The following is a 19,744-nucleotide window of genomic DNA, read 5'->3' as shown; positions in this document are numbered from 1 at the left end:
TTTAGGTTTTCATTTTTTAAAAGCAAGGAGCAAGGTGGTAGACACAGTATTTCATACCAGTTGATTTACCTGCATCAGCTGTGCTATGAAAAGGCATGCAACATCCTAAGAAAGAAAATGACAAAGGGCTAATATCCAGAATCTACAATGAACTCAAACAAATTTACAAGAAAAAAACAAGCAACCCCATCAAAAAGTGGGCAAAGGATATGAACAGACACTTCTCAAAAGAAGACATTTATGCAGCCAAAAAACACATGAAAAAATGCTCATCATCACTGGCCATCAGAGAAATGCAAATCAAAACCACAATGAGATACCATCTCACACCAATTAGAATGGCCATCATTAAAAAGTCAGGGAACCAACAGGTGCTGGAGAGGATGTGGAGAAATAGGAACACTTTTACACTGTTGGTGGGACTGTAAACTAGTTCAACCATTGTGGAAGTCAGTGTGGCGATTCCTCAGGGATCTAGAACTAGAAATACCATTTGACCCAGCCATCCCATTACTGGGTATACCCAAAGGATTATAAATCATGCTACTATAAAGACACATGCACACGTATGTTTATTGTGGCACTATTCACAATAGCAAAGACTTGGAACCAACCCAAATGTCCAACAACAATAGACTGGATTAAGATAATGTGGCACATATACATCATGGAATACTATGCAGCCATAAAAAATGATGAGTTCATGTCCTTTGTAGGGACATGGATGAAACTGGAAACCATCATTCTCAGCAAACTATCGCAAGGACAAAAAACCAAACACCGCATGTTCTCACTCATAGGTGGGAATTGAACAATGAGAACACATGGACACAGGAAGGGGAACATCACACTCCGGGGCCTGTTGTGGGGTGGGGGGAGGGGGGAGGGATAGCATTAGGAGATATACGTAATGCTAAATGACGAGTTAATGGGTGCAGCACACCAACATGGCACATGTATACATATGTAACAAACCTGCACATTGTGCACATGTACCCTAAAACTTAAAGTATAATAATAATAAAATTTTTTAAAAAAGAAATAAAAAGAAAATGACTGCAGATGGCAACACTCGGAGGGCATTTATTTTTAAAAAACATTAGCCTCAATTACATGTAATCAATATCTTCCCTGAGGTGGTCATACATTAGTGGTTTTAATCAGCTATTCCAGGCAAGTGTTTGAGAGCCAAATGGAACTTAATTAAATACTACACAAGCCACATTTTTGTTCCTCTGGTTGAGAGCTGCCAATTTGAAAAATGAGGCTGAGATTGTGATCTGTATCCAGTTTCAAAGCAAATTATTCTTGCTGGACAGGCCAGGGTTTGACCCCCAGTACCCCATACTTTAGCACCAGAGGAAGATGAAGAAATTGAGGCACTTTCAGGTGACAAAGAGGAAGGGCTTGCTCATCAGACCAAATAACCTAGGGCATATCCAGTGGAAAAATGACCAAGATCATCAGTGTCTTAAAACTGTATTTTATATTTTTTTAAAAAGTTGAAAGAACAAAGAATAGTTAGCTTACAAAAGAGGAAAATCACTGACTATTAGAGCTGAGAGGGACCACAGACGTCATCATTAAATCCCCTTCTGTGCAATGAGATTCAAAGAAGTTAGATGAATCAATGAAAGTCATAGAGCTGGTTTGCAGAAATGCAGAGACTAGAATGCAAGTCTTTCAACTCCCATTGCCCCAGAATTCCTTTCACAATGCCGACCTCCAAGTCCATGTTCTTTCCATTTTATGAGGTAATGGTTCTCAAGAAGCATAAATAAGGTGAATGCATAAAATGTTTAGCATAGAGCCTGGCAAACACTGGCAACCACTAAGTGTTAATTCCTTTTTCACCAGTATGCCTCTTACCATAATGACCATTAAACAAGAATAAGACTGTGGCTAGAGTTGATTGTCATCTTTAAGTAAATGTCAACATATGATGCTTTTTCAGAAGGCTGAATTAGAACACGTGAGAATAAATTATAAGTTCCTATTTCAGCAACATATAAAAGAAAAAATGAGAAAGAAAACTTTCTAATGAATAGAATCGTTCAACAGTATAAAAGCCTGTACTCAGAGTTGAGTTCCTCATCACAGGCTGTATTCAAGATAGCCAGATGGCAAACAATCTGAGATTCCCTCCAGGATTTTCTTAATGAATGGAAGCTAGGATTATGTTACTTCTAAGAGTCTGTCTTTAACCTGCTGGCAAGAGGGGGAGGGTGAGGAAAAGTAGGTATCCAATGCAATGTTTAGGAAGTCTAATTTAATAGCAACAAAGGGAGAAGCAGACGTACTAGCAGGAAGCTAGCAAGGAGCTTTAGGGTTTTGAACTATCAACATAAAATTACAGAAAAATAAATGCTAGATCAACCACAAAAGCTTCAGAGTCCAATCTGCACTTATTTCACCCCTCCTTACAAAACTGGGCACATGTTGAGTCACAAAACTCCTGAGAATTCTGGTCCTGTCCAAGTTCTCAAAAATCCCCCATAATTAGTGCTTCTGCCAATCCCAGTGGCCACTCAGCAAGGTCACTAAATGATGGGGAGGCTGGAAAGAGGTGAACAATGGGTCAGAAACAGTTTGCATTCAGCTGAGAAGCTGGCGTGCCTCTTTCATGACTGTGTCTTCTCTCCTTAGGTTATGTTGACATTGGGCTCATTCCAAAAGGAGCAAGGGACATAAGAGTGATGGAAATTGAGGGAGCTGGAAACTTCCTGGCCATCAGGAGTGAAGACCCTGAAAAATATTACCTGAATGGAGGGTTTATTATCCAGTGGAATGGGAACTATAAGCTGGCAGGGACTGTCTTTCAGTATGACAGGAAAGGAGACCTGGAAAAGCTGATGGCCACAGGTCCCACCAATGAGTCTGTGTGGATCCAGGTAATGCAGAAAGGAGGGAAACTGCTGACATGTGTGCTAGTTAGAATACTTCTCATTTTTCCCCAAGGTATTTCCTAGGGGACATTAAGTCAGAATCTTTAAAACCTCTTTTAGCAAGGAGCAGGAGGGGAATGAGATACTAGTTTGTGCTGTTAATCCTTTATTGCCTAGATATTGCTGAAACCCCCATAACAAAATGCAAGGTGCTCTAAAACCACCCACTGGGAGGTTTGAGTTCAGCTTCTGGGCTGATTTATTTGAGGGTGATTGTTCCTCAAGTCTATTGTTATTGTGGCACGGGTTTCCAAGTAGCTTTCCAGCAATGGGGATAAACTGACATGTTACTCTGCATTGTCCTCAAACAAAGCATTTGGCTTTGTGAAATTCTTGCTGGAAGGAGGAGTTAGAATACAATATGAGCTCTTCCAAGGTACAAGAAATTTGTATTTCTTATTGGGCACAGAACTGTAGAAAAGAAGTGGAATTAATATACCAATAGCAGCAAGGCAGGTTGAGAATGGCAGATGGCCAAGGAGTTAGATCCAGCCACAGTCTAAAGTTAGAGACATCCTTTTCAAGCCAGAGATCGGAGCACTCACAGATGCTGAAAGTCAAGCATGGCAGCTGTGATCCGTGAGTGTCGGGAGACTTTGCTTCTGAAGCAGGCAAGGATTAACGCATGGGAATCCCCAGTCCCGGGGAGCAACCAATCCAGTGCCTCTATGTTTAAGGTGAATCCATTTTAAACATGTGATAAGTAGATTGCCTGCATGAGAGGGAAGTAAGGGGAAGATCCCAAGAGCAGCATACCTAAGCTAAAGCCCATGACCATTGTTAGCTCAGAACTACTATTTGTTAAAGGCACTGAGTAGCCTGAGAGGTAGGGAAAGCCATCGTAAGACGACAATAACAAACATAATACAAGTTAACATTTGCTGAGGCACTGTTCTAACCACTTTACATGTGTTTACTCATTTAACCCTCACAACAATCCTACACACAGGCACTGTTTATTATCCCCACTTTGTATATGGGCAAACTATGGCACTTACCTGTATTCACAAAGCTGGTAAGTGCATAAGAACACAAAGTAACCTATCGGCCGATTGTTGGAAAGGACAATCCTTGCCATTTCCACAGAGTACTCCCCATATGATTTGATCTCCCCATTTATGTGAACTGAAATTCCCATGAGAATCCAGCCAAGAAATAATTGGATGGAGAATATATAGCTATAGAGGTAGATGTAGATATATAGATATGAACTTAGACGGCAAGACATAGGTATAGATCTATTTAATGGCATTTGTTCCAATGCATGCTCCCATTACTAATTTTAGATGACTGACATTGTGTGGTGTTTTTACATGACTGGCTTACGGTATAAAGTCATGACAGTTTGACATGACCCCTCTCCTGCCTTTTAGCTTCTATTCCAGGTGACTAACCCTGGCATCAAGTATGAGTACACAATCCAGAAAGATGGCCTTGACAATGATGTTGAGCAGCAGATGTACTTCTGGCAGTATGGCCACTGGACAGAGTGCAGTGTGACCTGTGGGACAGGTGAGAAACAGCCACCCTCACTATGAAGCCATGCCAGCCTCAGAGCAGGTCGTAGAGGCGATTACACCAGTGATTTGCTTTGTGCTCTCTGCCCATGGATCTGCAGGGCTCCACCAAGACGGCCAAGGGCCTCTGTGGACAGCGAACATACAGGGGCATGGTTTGAAGAGAGGTAGTTTTTCTTTTATCAAGTCTATATACTGGCCTTTTATAGAGCTCATAAAAACTTTGATAAAAGTTTTCAGCAAAACCTTTGTTTGAAGGTTTCGTTACATGTCATACAAAAAGGATTAACAACCACTGCTCTGGTTGAGAACCTGAGGACCACAAAAGCAGAACAGCTCCTCAAACATGTACCATAAATCATGGCCAAATTCAAACCACAACCAGCTCTTCTGATTCCTAACCCAGTGCTCTTTCTCTATCTCCTATTTATTCATTTTTACACATATAGCAGGGGAGTAGCTTACTCTCACAAAATCAAGCACTGGAGAGGTTCACTTGCTGCCATGTATTAGTTAGGATGGGATAATTTCTGCCACAAGAACAAAAAAATTGAAATCTTAGTAATTCAACACAATGAAGGTTGATTTTTAACCCATTTTATGCCTGAAGCAGGTTAGAAGGCTCTGCTTCATTTCCTACATAAGACATACAAAACACATGGCTTCCAGCTTGCCCCGCAAGGAAAGAAAGATGGGAGAGGCACCCTGACTGTTGACAGCCTTGGCCTGGAAGTGCTCCAAGTCACTTCCACTCACATCTCATTGGTTGGCGTTAGTCACATGGGCACCATCTAACTGCAAAGGGAGGCTGGCAATTATGGAGGCGTACGTGGACATTTGAGGAGCATGGAATCTCTCTGCTGCAGTCCTGGATGAACCTTCTCAAACCCTATGAAGGCAGGGGTCAGGGCCTTTTGAATACTTGGGGCTATATCACTCATTTAGGGGGCTTTAGTAATATCGCCATATGCAAAAGCCTCTACCTCTCTTTCTCCTTTGGGTCACGTCTAAGTCCGTTCTGAAACTTCTTGCCTCTAGCCTGTAACTGCAACCTGCAAAACTAGGACAGCTGCAGAATGATGTGCCAGAATTGGTGATGTAGCAAAAGGGAAGAAAACTGAAGCAGTGAATGGACCAGAAGACCATGGCCTACTCCCCCACAGGCTTCCCTCTCACATACCGGGTCTCTGCAGCACCTGCACTGGCTTTCCCACCCCTGAGACTTGTGCACCATCAACCTTATAAACAATTTTTATATTATCAACTTCTTTCTTTCCCTATTTCAGCACAGAAAGCCGAGGTTAGCTTTTAGAATTCATAAGAATAAAATTAAATTGTGTGATATTTAACAATGCTAACTAACCCTCTGGAAATCTATCAAGGTCAAAGGTGCAGTCTGGGGCAGCAGCCATGAGTGGTGTTGATAGGAGAGTCAGTCCTGCCATTCCTACCGCTGCCTCTAGCATTTCCAAATGTACTGCCCACTACTGCCCAGGGTCAGGGGCTGGGCTTGGAGTTAGGTGAAGGCAATTTAAGCAGAAAATAAGTGGGTGAAAAAAACTTCCCCTGAGGAGCAACGGGAGGAAAATGAAGTCATTGTGACTGTAGATAGAAATACTTTGTTGATTTGTCATCCCCTTTGTTCTCATCTTTCTGTGAAGTACAAGTTTAAGCTCTAAGTCATTTGTCGCAGGACACCATGGAATGAAACACCAGTGCTGATGGCAGGGACTCCTGAAAGAAACAAGAGAACATCCTCCACTTGCTTCTATTTCAAGATAGAATGGACCCTTTGCATCACACACACAATATTTCAGAACATCAGGAATCAAGAGATAAGTGGCTGACGTGTGCAGTGATCATAAAAAGACATCTGAAGTCAGCTAGGAAATTGGAAATTCTTACCAGATGTGAATCAGACATTTGGTTTTGTTACAGCCTAAGCCTTCAGCAGCACCTCCACCTACCTAGGTAAATGTCACTCTGATTACTAAGCCTTAATGGAAAAGATCACAGTGCTCACATGCTCACCTGAACTTCAGCCACACTGTTTGTTCGAGTGAGGGCGAATCTTACTCTGGCAAAGGAGAAAGACAGCAGCATATCTACTGTAATACTCTCAAACATGGAGGATGAAATGCTATTATTCACACAGGACACACATTGCTAAATGTAACATTGGAAGGTTGCCTGAAACACTGAATCATTCAGTGATAGATTTTGATTTCATTTAAGCTAAAACTTTCTACGCTGTAAAAGTAAGTTAAACACATTACTGAAACATGAAAAATTGTCACCACCCTAACACGTGCACTTTTGCTACTTTTCTTTCTTTTCAGTGCATTTTTTCTAATCATAGATGTATATAGTTGTGTGTATATGGATGCATTTATGTACATTACACACATATATTTTCACTTATCACAATACGGATACTTTTTCATGTGTTACACAATCTTCATAGCTATCAATTTTAAGGATGCATTTAATTTACTGAAAAGATAAAGCAAAACTTACTTAACCAATTCCTTATTGCTGTTCTTCTGATGAGCATTTGGGGACCTGTGTAAAAAAACGGTCTCCAGAGTTTTAATTTCTATGTGAAATTTCTAGGTTCAAAGAATGTAAAATACTCTGATAATTGACTTATACCAAATTACCAGATAATATTAACTTACTACCAAATTGATTTCCATAGTAAATGGGTTACAAATAGGTGGTAGCAATTATTTTATTTTTTTAATTATTGTGTTATTTTAGTTTTACTGAGAAACATTTCAAACATACTAGCAAAATAGAGAATGTAGTAACAAATTCCTTTGTACTAACCACTCAGCTTTATTGCTGTTACCATTTTGCTGTTTGTTTCGATCTTTACTCTTAAAGACAAAAACAAAAATCCCACAACTACAAACAAGAAGTGCATCCCACCTCCACTTCCTTCACTTTTTCCCCAGAGTTAACTAGGGTTGTGAAACTAGTGTTTATTATTCTCATGGATATGGTTAAATACTTTTACTATACATGTGTATAGCCATACACATTATATAGGATTATTTCTCAGGCATTTAAGCTTTCTGCAAATAGTATCATATGCACTAAACCATGCTTTGTCTTTTTTTTCCCTCAACATTATGCTTTTGAGGTAAATCCACATTGATTAAAGTAGCTCTAGTACTTTTTTTTTCTGTCGCCCAGGCTGGAGTGGAATGGCACGATCTCGGCTCATTGAAACTTCTGCCTCGGAGTTCAAGTAATCTCTTGCCTCAGCCTCCCGAGTAGCTGAGATTACAGGCATGCACCATCACATCTAGCTAATTTTTGTATTTTAGTAGAGACAGGGTTCACCATGTTGGCCAGGCTGGTCTCAAACTCCTGACCTCAAGTGATCTGCCTGCCTCGGCCTCCCAGAGTGCTGGAATTACAGGCATGAGCCACTGTGCCCAGTCTCTCATACATTTATTTTAAGGATTGTGTACTATTCCATTGCATGAATATATCATGATTTATTTACACATTCTACTATTTTGAAGCTATAAATATTTCTGCAATTCTGTAATGAATACCTTATGATTATTCCCTTATTACCTCAATATTTGGGCTTCTTTAATATGTATACCCAAAAGTAAAATTCCTAGGTCATACAGTCTGTGCATATTGGAGGAGTAAATCTGTGAACTCATAGGGTGCCACGGAATATTTTAAATTTTCCAGGGAAACAATGAAATGTTAAAGGGAAACACAGTAAGAGTTAACATTTATTGGACATCATGTGTCTACTACCAGCTCGAGGTAGTTCAAGGTTAGGTCATACTACACTCTTTTCAATGACATTCTATGTTTGTGAAACTGGTTTTTCAGTGGTTGCTGTGATTAAAAAATCAAGTACACCTGAAAATCAATGTGAAACCGGAAATATGGTGTCTCATTCCAAGATTTGAAAAGTTGTACAGTATCCAATAGATTCACACATCTCATCAAGTTAATTTAAAATGAAACAAAAATACTATTTTGTTTTTCTTTTTTTTTTTGTTTGAAATGGAGTTTTGTTCTTGTTGCCCAGGCTGGAGTGCAATGGCTCAATCTCGGCTCACCGCAACCTCTGCCTCCCGGGTTCAAGTGATTCTCTCCTGCCTCAGCCTCCCGAGTAGCTGGGATTACAGGCATACGCCACCATGCCTAGCTAATTTTGTAGTTTTAGTAGAGATGGGGTTTCTCCATGTTGGTCAGGCAGGTCTCGAACTCCCGACCTCAGGTGATCCGCCCGCTTTGGCCTCCCAAAGTGCTGGGATTAAAGGCATGAGCCACCATGCCTGGCCAGTTTTTCAATTTATATGTATTATTTTTTCAGATGGCTACTAAGTTGTTGGACCATAAATCTTTATTAAGACTGAATTATTTAATGAATGGAACTGTTAAATGTTTTATTTTGCACAGAGGCCGCATGAAAAATGACTGAAACATGGAGGGCAATATGAACCAAAAATGTTGCAAGTCTCTGTTCTAGTCTTTGCCTTGTCTTTTAAACTTTGTTTATGTTGACTTATTTACATTAAGCAGAACTCATATTAAGTAGAAATATTACACTTTGTGAGGCAGGAAATCACTTGTGCCCAGGATTTCGAGATCAGCCTGGACAACATGGTGAAACTCTGTCTCTACAAAAAATACAAAACTTAGCCAGGTGTGGTGGTGGTGGTGGTGGTGTTGGGCGCCTGTAGTCCCAGCTACTGTGGGGGCTGAGGCATGAGGATTACTTGAGCCCAGGAGGTTGAGGCTGCAGTGAGCCAACATCCTGCCACTGCACTCCAGCCTGGGCAACAGAGTGAGAACCTGAGTCAAAAAAAAAAAAAGTTAAATTTTTAATATTATGAATTTTGTCTGTTTTCCCTTTACAGTTTGTGCTTTTGGTGTCTTAACTAAAAATACTTTTCTATCCTATATGTAGATATGATCCTATATTTTCTTCTAAAAGTTTTTAATTTCACATAGGGAGTTTAACCCACGTAAATTTATTTTTGTGTGAGGTATAAAGTAGGAATCCAGTTTCCTTAGGAATAATCAATTATTCCAACTACATTTATTTAATATGACAACCCCTCCTTGTTGGCACTTTTAAAGCTGTTATTATTTTAGTATCTTATTTTAAAGAAATTGCTAAGAATTTGACAAAACTAATGTGGATGGCTATAACTGCACTTGACAATATCTGTATGGGGGAGGAGGTGAAATCTCTAGACAGTACTTAGAAATTAGTGCTGTCATCACACCCCACCTACGTGTAAATCAGGTTAAATGTGTGCACATCCTAGTAGCTGGAACGTCTGTTTCTAGCTTGTTGTTTCTCTTGGCTGCTTTTCAATTGGATTTCCTCCATCAGATCCCAGGCTTGTCACCACAGCTAGGGTTTGTTAAACATCACCACTGTCCTGCATTAAATAGGAGGGCCGGGACTAAGCTAATAACTCACCTGCCTTTCTGATCGAGTGATGCTCTCCATGATCACTTACTATGCAGGCTCCTTGGGAGGGTGCTTTTCTTTGTCTGTACCTCTGGGTGGAACTGGTTTTCTTTCCTCTTGTTCCTGCAGTTGCATGTGTAAAGATGGAGTTCATTGTGGCTTCTCTGGGGCAGCTTTGTGTGATGCTTTGCCACTATCAGAGAGTCAAAGGAACTGCATCTCAAACAACAAACTCACTGAGTCCTATCTGTGAGAACTCTAAGCATGAAAAGTGATAATTCTCTTTTGTTTTCCTTTTTCCATCCAGTTTTGTAAGTATATATGTAAAAAGACCCAACTTTCTAGGAATTGTAGTCATTAGAATCTTATTAGCTTGGTTTTTAAAGCACAGTATTCTATTAAAATGATCGGACTCCGTCTTCATCTACCTCTGATTATTTGCCAACTTGTAATTTTAATTATAATATTTGTGTGCATGTCTTATCTCCTTTGCCAGATTGTAAACTCCTGGATGACAGGTTCTATGCTTGATGCTTTTTGTGTGTCTTTCCTCCTTCCCAGGTGTGGCACAGTGCTACTTACTGGTTTATTCTAAAGAATGTTACAAAGGAAACAGATGAAGAAATGCATAGGGTATTTGGAAATGCCTGAGTGGAAAGGTGACAGAGCTTCCATGTCCCCTCTGGGTGCTCCACCCTCCAGGAACTTACATGCGTTCAGCCATCTGGAAGCTCTTTCACTGGCATTTATCCAATTTGCTTGTAGGTGTGGGTCTATTTCTGGGCTCCTATTCTGTTGCACTGATCTAGTTCTCTAATTTTTGCAGCTTTATATATGTGTTAGTATTCAAATTCCTTATCTAGTTCTTTCTCTTTAAAAATCCTCTTATCTATTCCTGGCCTTTGCTTATTTACTAAATTTTAGGATCAATTTGTAAAACTCCAAGAAAATCCTTATTGGAATTGTGATCAATTTGTATGTTACTTATATGAGGATTGATACCTTGAAAACTGAGTTTTCCTGGGTCCGAATACATACAGCTAACTAGGGAGGTGAAAGATGTCTACAAGGAGAACCACAAAACACTGCTCAAAGAACTCAGAGATAACACACAAAAAATGGAAAAACATTCCATGCTCATGGAAAGGAAGCATCAATATCATTAAAATGGCCATACTGCCCAAAGCAATTTAGATTCAATGCTATTCCTATTAAACTACCATTTAGATTCTTTACAGAACTAGAAAAAAGTATTTTAAAATTCATATGGAACCGAAAAAGAGCCTGAATAGCCAAGGTATGAATACAATAGATCTCTCTATTCAGGTCTTTGGGATTCTTTAAGAATTATTTTCTCCTTAGAGATACATAGGAATGCTCTTGATTTTTGTGTTTTAATTTTGTATCCAGCAACCTTGCTGAACTCTATTATTAGTTCTCAGTTTGTCTGTAGAATTTTTTGAATTTTTGTTTCAGTAATAAGAAAATTTTTATCTCCTCTCCAGATTTTTTACTTTTTGTTTTTTGAAGTCATTGCATTGCATTGCATTGGGCCTCTAACAGGGTGCTGAATGGAATAGATCACAATAGACAAAAAGAGACATGTATGCCTTTCTGCTGACTTTGATAAGAATGCTTCAGATGATCCTTATCAGCAAAAAAAAAATTTCTTCTATTCCTGGCTTATTACCTTATTATAAATGAGTGTTGAATCTGTTTAATTTTTTTTGCATCTACTGAGATGATCATATAGTTTTTCTCCATTAATATGCTAAAAGAGTTCATTATTTCATGAATAGATTTTCTGTTATTGAACTGTACTGGCATTCCTTTGACAAAGCTTACTTAATGTGGTATAAATTCATACATGTATTATATACACTGTTGAGTTCTGTTTGCTAATATTTCACTTAGGACTTTTGCATCACATTCATGAATGAGATCTATCTTTAATATTCCCTTCCAGCACTCTCCTTGTTCAGTTGGGTATCAAAGTTATAGAAGGCTCATAAATGAGTTGGGTTACTTTTCCTCTTTTTTCTCTGCAACTTTATATAAAATAAGAATAACAATGGTTTGTGTCCGTTGCTGTTCTTGCTTCCAAAGAAATTTCTCCACTGGTTCTAGTCAGTCCTACTTTGGTTAGGTGGGGGAGATTTTTCTTCATGCTTCTGTCCTCACATAGGACTCACAAATGCATTCAAAGGTAAGTTGTCTGCAGATCAAGTGGCTAGAGTGGGCACGCAGTGGTCTGTGCATGAAGGCAACTCATCCTTACAGTTTCTTCACACTTCTCCTTGACCATATGGGTCAATAGGTACTCCTCATTTTCTCATTCATTTATATTATTCTTTCTTCCTGTTGACTGGCTACTATTTTCCTTTAAGATAGAGAAGCATTCAGGTAAGTGTCTCCTGCAATTGTATAAAATCTTCCCTGGTCCCATGGCTCTCTTTCTTATTCTTAAGTAATAAATAGTCCTATTAGTATGTCATGGTAGTTCATTAAGATTGTAGCCTCCGGGATGGGTGCAGTGGCTCACGCCTGTAATCCCAACACTTTGGGAGGCAGATCACCTGAGGTCAGGAGTTTGAGACCAGCCTGGCTAACATGGTGAAACCCCATCTCTACAAAAATTACAAAAATTAGCCAGGCATGGTAATGCGCGCCTGTAGTCCCAGCTACTTGGGAGGCTGAGGCAGGAGATTTGCTTGAACCGGGGAGGCAGAGGTTGCAGTGAGTCGAGATTGCACCTCTGCATTCCAGGCTGGGCAACAGAGCTAGACTCCATCTCAAAAAAAGATTGTGGCCTCTGGAACCAGACTGTTCAGATTTAAATCCCAGCTTAACCAGCTATCAACTATATAACCTTGTATAACTTCTTTGTGCTTCAGTTTCTTCATCTATAAATGTGAGAAATTTTGTATGGTTGGTAGGAGAATTAAATGAATGAATATATGTAAAATGTAATTGTTAAAAAGCAGTGCCAGAAAATTCTTAGTAATTATCTATTTAAATACTACTCATTGATTTTCCTCTTTATTCTCTGTTCCATGACTCCTATTATATGAATGCTGAAACTTCTCGATCTACCCTGTACACATCTTAAATGCTTTTATATGTTTCAAATATTTTTTCTTTTCGAACTAAATTCTGAGTTCCTCAGAACTTTATTCAACATTGCACACTTACTCTTCAACTGTGTCCTGTCTAGAATTTACCCTCACCACAGCATTTTTTATTTCAATGACTATATATTTTCCCCAAGTTTTCTAGTTGTCATTTTTATATGTATCTATTCTTGTTTCTTCCATTTTTAAAATTTATTATGCTCGACTAATAGAAATTATGTCTTTTTTAAATTTATTGGAACATCCTCAACATTTTATTTCTGTGTGGGAGAAAAACACAAGAGGTAAGGAGAAGATATCCAAAGTTTTTGCAGCAGTCAAGGGAAATAATACAGTGGCTAGAACTGAAATTAAAGTGACATAGATGGAAAAATTGTACAAATGTGGAGCTATTTAGGAAATAGGCTAGACTGGGTTCAGTGGTTGATTCCATTTATCTATTAGTGGAGAGTGATGTGAGCATAGGGAAGATTGAAAGGTAACACCCTGTGTGCTCCGTTGGGTAAGTAACCAAATGGTGGTGTCATTCACTGTGGCGAAGAACATATAACAAGAAACAGGTCTGAAGAAGAGTTTATTTTTAAGTATGTCTAATTAAAATGCCAAAGGCAGTAACATGCTTCTTTTAAAGCTAATCAGAGTACCCTATCAAATTTATTTCACCCAGAGTGGATTCCTATTCTAATTACTTTGTAGCTTGTCTTAGCATTAGATTTCTCTAAATGTTTTTGGAATTATAATTTACAGGCTTGATTAGAGTGTAATTTCCTTTTAGTGGCTTTTTCTTTTTTCTCTCTCCTGCCTCTTTTCTCCCATCTTCTGTCTGTATGCACCCCACCCTTTCTAATACTTTTGCAGTTTTACCTGACCACACTGCAGGGCCTCATTTCAGGACCAGGATTTGTCATGATTGTTTAGAACTGCTGTCTCATGGTGACATTGACAATATACCGGATAAAGTGATGGAGCCAGCAGGTAGGTCAGCTGAGCTCTTGATTAGAAATTGAATTTTTGTCTTGCTAACTTCCCAGGCCTAAAACTTTTCAAAAGTGATTGTGCTAAGTAGGGTGGCAGGGGTGGTGGGGGGGGGGGGGGTTGTTCTTTCTTTTCTTTTCTTTTCTTTTCTTTTTTTTAATTTTGAGATGGAGTTTTGGTCTTTTTGCCCAAGCTAGAGTGCAGTGGCATAATTTCCACTCACTGCAACCTCCACCTCCCAGGTTCAAGCAATTCTCCTGCCTCAGCCTGCCGAGTAGCTGGGATTACAGTCATGCGCCACCACACCCAGCTAATTTTGTAATTTTAGTAGATACTGGGTTTCACCATGTTGGCCAGGCTGGTCTCGAACTCCTGACCTCAGGTGATCTGCCCACTTCATTCCTGCTCCTTCAGATGATTTTTATCAGGGAAAATAAATTTTCTTCTATTCCTAGTTTATGACATCTTTCATTATAAATGAGTGTTGAATCTGATATTTTTCTGTATCTACTGAGATGATCATGTTTTATATCTATTAATATGCCAATTTGGTTACTCCATGAATAGATTTTCTGTTACTGAGCTGTACTGGCATTCCTTGAATAGGGTTTACTTAATATGATATAAATTCATACTTATATTAACTGCATTCACTCTTGATGAGTTCTAGGCCTAAGAAGGTAGTAAGACACAAACAAGGCCAGGAACCTGACAGAGCTCTGCTTAAGTTAAGCACTTCACTTAAGTTCTGCTCAGTATTTTGCAGGGCTATTTGACTACATTGGAGTGTGGTGCCTTATTTTTTGTATTTTATAATATAATTTTGTTTACATGTTTATATGTTATATATGACTGTTACACATTTGGAACAAAGAAGTATTTAAGCATAAATTCACTAAGATGTTGTTTTCTGATTTTGAATTTTTAAAATATTACCTTTGTTCTAGATCAGAGATCCATGTGAAAAACTGGCAAGACAATAGTCTAAACTGAGCTCACTGGTAGGAGAGCCAGCCTATTTTCCACAGTTTACTGCTCAGAGGTAAAGGGCACTCTCAGAGAACGCCAGTGACAGCTTTATCTCCAAGCCAGTATCTGTTCTTCTCTCCCCTCAGCCGCATTTGCTTTTACTTCTGCCTTACCATGGGGAGTGACGCTCTGACTTTAGTGGAATTTAGGACTGAGTACTCCTCAGGAAACTTGGAAGAGAATTACCATGCATTATGGAAGGCTTAATGAAAGTAATTTATCTGAGTCACCCATCAAAAGATCACCAATCAAAGTTCAGCCAATAGATTATCTGTGAAGAAACATCTGCAGAAATGGCTTGACACTGATATTCATCTCCACAGGAAGCTTCAGGACTCCTTATAAGAAAATATTTGAGCAGAAGCTCAGGATCACTTTTAGAGAGATGCAAAAGCCACCTTTTTGCCTCATTGCAACCCTAGTACTGCAGAGTTCTGTCAGTTATAATAGAGTCTAAACAAAATTTCCTGTGTCCTGGAATGGCCCTACTGCTGGAAAATAGCTCCTCACTTCTGAACGTGACCTTTGCCATTTTTGTGCTCAGTGATCTTGATTCTGCGTTTTGGGGCCTGTAGGTACAACAGTGGCCTACACAAAAGAGAGAACACTTCTCCTGCCCTACCCTGGGCTTCTCCTTTTCATTTATCTCCTGGGTAAATTCTCTCTGGAGTTTAGTCATTGTCCCTTTGTTCAAAAAATGTCATGTGCTGGTAGGAAAAGCAAATATTGAAAACTGCAAAGACCATGCCTGCAAAGTTCCTGGAGATTGTTTGACTGTTCTAAACTGAATTATAAACTAGATCACATTCATTGGAAATAAATTAGTGTGGAGCAGATACTTCTGTTTACTGAAACTAGTTCCTACAGGATTTATCCAATAGTATTCCTACTAAAGCGCAGTGTAACCGTGCTTGAGATAATGTCCACATATCCTTGATAAAGCATGAGATTCATAAATAGAAGTACCTATTCCGCTATAACCCTGATTTGTGACCATATACTGGTACTTAGAAAGCAGAATACACTTCTTTGGAAACTCAGAGTCAGATACTTATTTAACATTTTCAAAGTGCACTCATCTTGGTGCTAATCCATCTGACTTTGTCCACCATAATGGTCAGGTAGGATCAACCAAGTTGAGATATTGATCTGTCATAATGTAGGACTTCATAAAGATAACAGTAGGATGAATTCAGATGATTTTAATGGAATTAAATTATTGGAATTGAGAGATGGATGCTCTAGAATGAGGATCGTATAGTTTACTAAATGCATAAATATATAAAATAAACTACTAGTTATATACAGTGTAGGTCTGATAACCTTTCTGTTGTTGTAGTTCACTAATGAAGAAATGAGAATCCTTAATCAGAGTGGATAATCTAATGGTCTGTTATTTAGCCAGGCTTCCTAGTTCCGTTTTTACCCTGTGTGGCCAGCAGAGATTTATCCTGCCCTTATTTCAAGGCCTTAGTTTTGTTCTCTAATAATGCGGTTGCCTGGAATTTCTCAGTTGGTTTCTGTGGAGCTTTGCCTTGCTCACTGTGCTCTGTGGAATGCTGACTGCCTGCTTTTCTTGTTAACCCATGAGAGCTGTGAGGCATTGTTGGCCTCTGATTTTCTTTAAGTGAATGAGGTCCCTGACGTGGACACAGAAAGGGAGTCATAATCAGGCAGGAATACTTCTTGATTGTGGTGAATTTTGAAAATATCGTCTTCATAGGGCAGAATCTTTTTCTACCTAAGACTATTAAACATTCTTTAAGCACCTTATTTAAGCATTTCTTATATAAATTCTTATGTTACCCATAACCATGACAGTCAACTTATGAACTTATGTAACAGTTCATTGGCATTTCAGGGAGAGAAAAAGTAGTGGCTTGGAGTTTTACTGATGTGAGAGGTATAGGTTTCAACAAATGATGATAGTAAAATAAGATCTTATTATCTAATATACATTCAATATTTGTGGTTATTGAAGTCAATGTCAATGTTCTTTTGAGCTAGGAAATAAAAATGAATTGTGTAACAAGGGTCTAGTTGTTTGTAGGAAGGAGTTTACATCACAGAAGTATGAAAACTAGGGCTTCATTGAATTGGATGAGTTGAGTTCGCTTTATTCCCTAGTCTCAGAGTGTGAAGCAAACCCTGATCTTATGAGGTGCAGGAAGCAGAATTTTAGAGGGAGTTAATATTCACGATTGGATGAATGGGTTACAAAGAGGCTTTGGATTCAGGTTCCAAAACTTTTCTCAAAGTCCTACTATGTGCATTCAGCATAGTACCAGGACTTAGGGTACATCGTGGGCATATGAGGATGCATACATCATTTTTTCCTCACAACAACCCTATACTATAATCTTTTGCCATCATGAAGATTAGGACAAGGAAATTGAGGCTTGAGAAGGTTAGCAGGATTGTCCAAGATCACTCAGTAAGTAAATGTCAAAAGCAGGATTCAAAACCAGTTCCAGTTTTGATGGTGCTGTCAATGTTGTGATTGTTGATCACACACACACACACACACACACACGCACAGTTCAATGTGTTTGAGCTTCTATAGTCATGAGACCCAAGCTGTCCTTGACAGAGCCTTCATTATGAAGGGTAGATCTGAACTCATAGAGCATGAAAACAGATGAAGAAACCAAGAGAGCCAGAAAGAAAAAAGGTAAATATTTAGTGGGAACCTAAAGTGGAAGTTGGCTAAGAATGGACTCATTGACAAGAGAGATGGACGGATATACAACTCCCACACTTCTTTTCTTCCTGTGAAGTTAATGTTTGCTACTTATTTAGGGGAATTGTAAGTGACAAGCTCTTTATTGAGTCACAGAATTGTTATCATTTTTTATTATTAAAATCAATATTATGTCTAATTTGGGGAGGATTATAATTTATGCACTAATGTGCAATTTAACTTGTACTGGTATCATTCTCACTTAAATGGTTATTTTAAAAAAGAGACCTTACCAGTATTTTAAAGATTGAGTATACAATGCCTTGAAACTTTCACATGCTGTAATTAAATGTTCACTGTCTTAAGCATCTAATCTTAAGTTTTTACATAATAGGAAATACTATAGTTTTTGCCATAAGTCGTTACAATAAACTATGTCTTCACTTGTTTTATCTAAGTCTTTCAGTTGTCTAAACTGAATTTTTGAATCAAATTAAATTAACCATAACAAACTCCCTTGATTTTACAATCTCGATATTGAATTGAGAATATGATGAGCTATGTCATTTTCTTTTAGACGTAAGGAACATTGCTTGTTCCTTATATCGAGGCATAATTTTCATTCAAGATGAGTACTCCTGTTTAGGGTACAGGAAGACAGTTCTTTTAAAGGCACTTAGTTGACCTTTCATTGCTAGTATCCAATGAGATTTACTAAGTATTTACTGCTGCATGGCAACGTTCTGGTTGCTACATGGGGAAAGGCATTCAGAATCATCTGGAAATAACATTTTGAATTTAGTTCTCATATATTTTGGAATGCGACTGATTTCTACTTTGTGTCTTTTGAAGTTAGTGCTTCCAGATAAACAGTTAACTTAGTGCTGTGGCAACATATTGATTGGCATCTTTAATTAACTGGAATTTCTTTTGGGACTATATTTAGTATAGAAGAGAAAGGGAAAAAATAGCAAGGCAAATAAAAAGCCAATATCATTTATCTTTCTTTAATTTCCAGGGAAAGATCAAGGTCACATAGACTTAGCTGAATGTGTTGTATTTCCTGCATTTGCAGTGTCACATAATGATAACTGCTCTTAAAAGGGTGACTGATTCGAACCCCCTCCACAAGAGATATTACAATATCCTATGTCAAAGAAAGATTTTATTTCAGCAATTGATTTTCAGAGTTAATGAGTGTATCACTGAAGATGAATAGTTTGGGATTTTTACTGCAAAGGAGATATTACCAGTTAGGGACCCAGCAGGGAACAGCTGGCACAGTCAAGCTGACAACCTTGCCTACTTTCAAAGGTATAGGTAGGGTTTAGGGAAATTGAGAAAGGTAATCTACTGCCCCTGCCCATTAACAATGGAGGGTCAGGGGAATAAGGCTACCATCCCTAGGCCTAAAGAATTAAGGGGAAGGAGCAGTTAAACAAGGAGATAGTGCCTCCGTTTCCCAAATCTCATGGGAAGCCACAGCAATCCACAGGATGACCTTCTTGAGGTTTAGGGCAGGGAAGAGAAAGAGGCACAGTGGATCTGGAGGGAAAACAGAAGAACTGTAGCACAAGAGAAAAGAACATGAAAAATCAATAAAATCAATCATGGTTGGACTATAGCAAGCCAAGCTCAATTGCAGCTCTGGGTCTTGACTGGAGGAAAGAAGAAAGGTCACATTTACTGAGTGTTCTTTCCATTACTCCTGGTATATAACAAAGCACCCTTAAATTAGTGTAGTAAAACATCCACCCCTTTATTACGCCACAGATTCTGTGGGTCAGAAATTGAGACAGGACACATTGGGTATGCTGTGCCTCTGTTCTACTGTGTTTGGCACTTTGGCTAGGAAGACTCAATGCCTGGGGGCTAGAACCATCTGAATGCTGTTTTATTCATGTGACTGGCACCTGAGCCTGTTGATCCAAGGGCTAGGTTCATCTGGGGCTCTCCTCCTCCTCTTGCCAGCTGCAGCATCAGGGTGAATCACAAGAGGTCCCTAT

The 19,744-nt window shown here is 38.9% G+C and overlaps 1 protein-coding gene across 2 annotated transcripts in view; it reads left to right on the top strand.

Moving 5' to 3' along the window:
- Positions 1–19,744, top strand: part of ADAMTS12 (ADAM metallopeptidase with thrombospondin type 1 motif 12) — a 349,097-nt gene that overhangs the window by 262,756 nt on the left and 66,597 nt on the right. For both annotated transcript variants that reach the window (XM_012501615.2, XM_012501616.2), the window contains 2 exons: positions 2,647–2,891; positions 4,319–4,457. In XM_012501615.2, coding sequence (XP_012357069.2) covers positions 2,647–2,891; positions 4,319–4,457 — 384 coding nt within the window. The remainder of the gene's footprint in view (positions 1–2,646; positions 2,892–4,318; positions 4,458–19,744) is intronic.

This window comes from Nomascus leucogenys, chromosome 6 (assembly GCF_006542625.1).
Source record: "Nomascus leucogenys isolate Asia chromosome 6, Asia_NLE_v1, whole genome shotgun sequence".
NCBI classification, from domain to species: domain Eukaryota; kingdom Metazoa; phylum Chordata; class Mammalia; order Primates; family Hylobatidae; genus Nomascus; species Nomascus leucogenys.
This window is presented reverse-complemented; position numbering and strand designations above follow the sequence as displayed.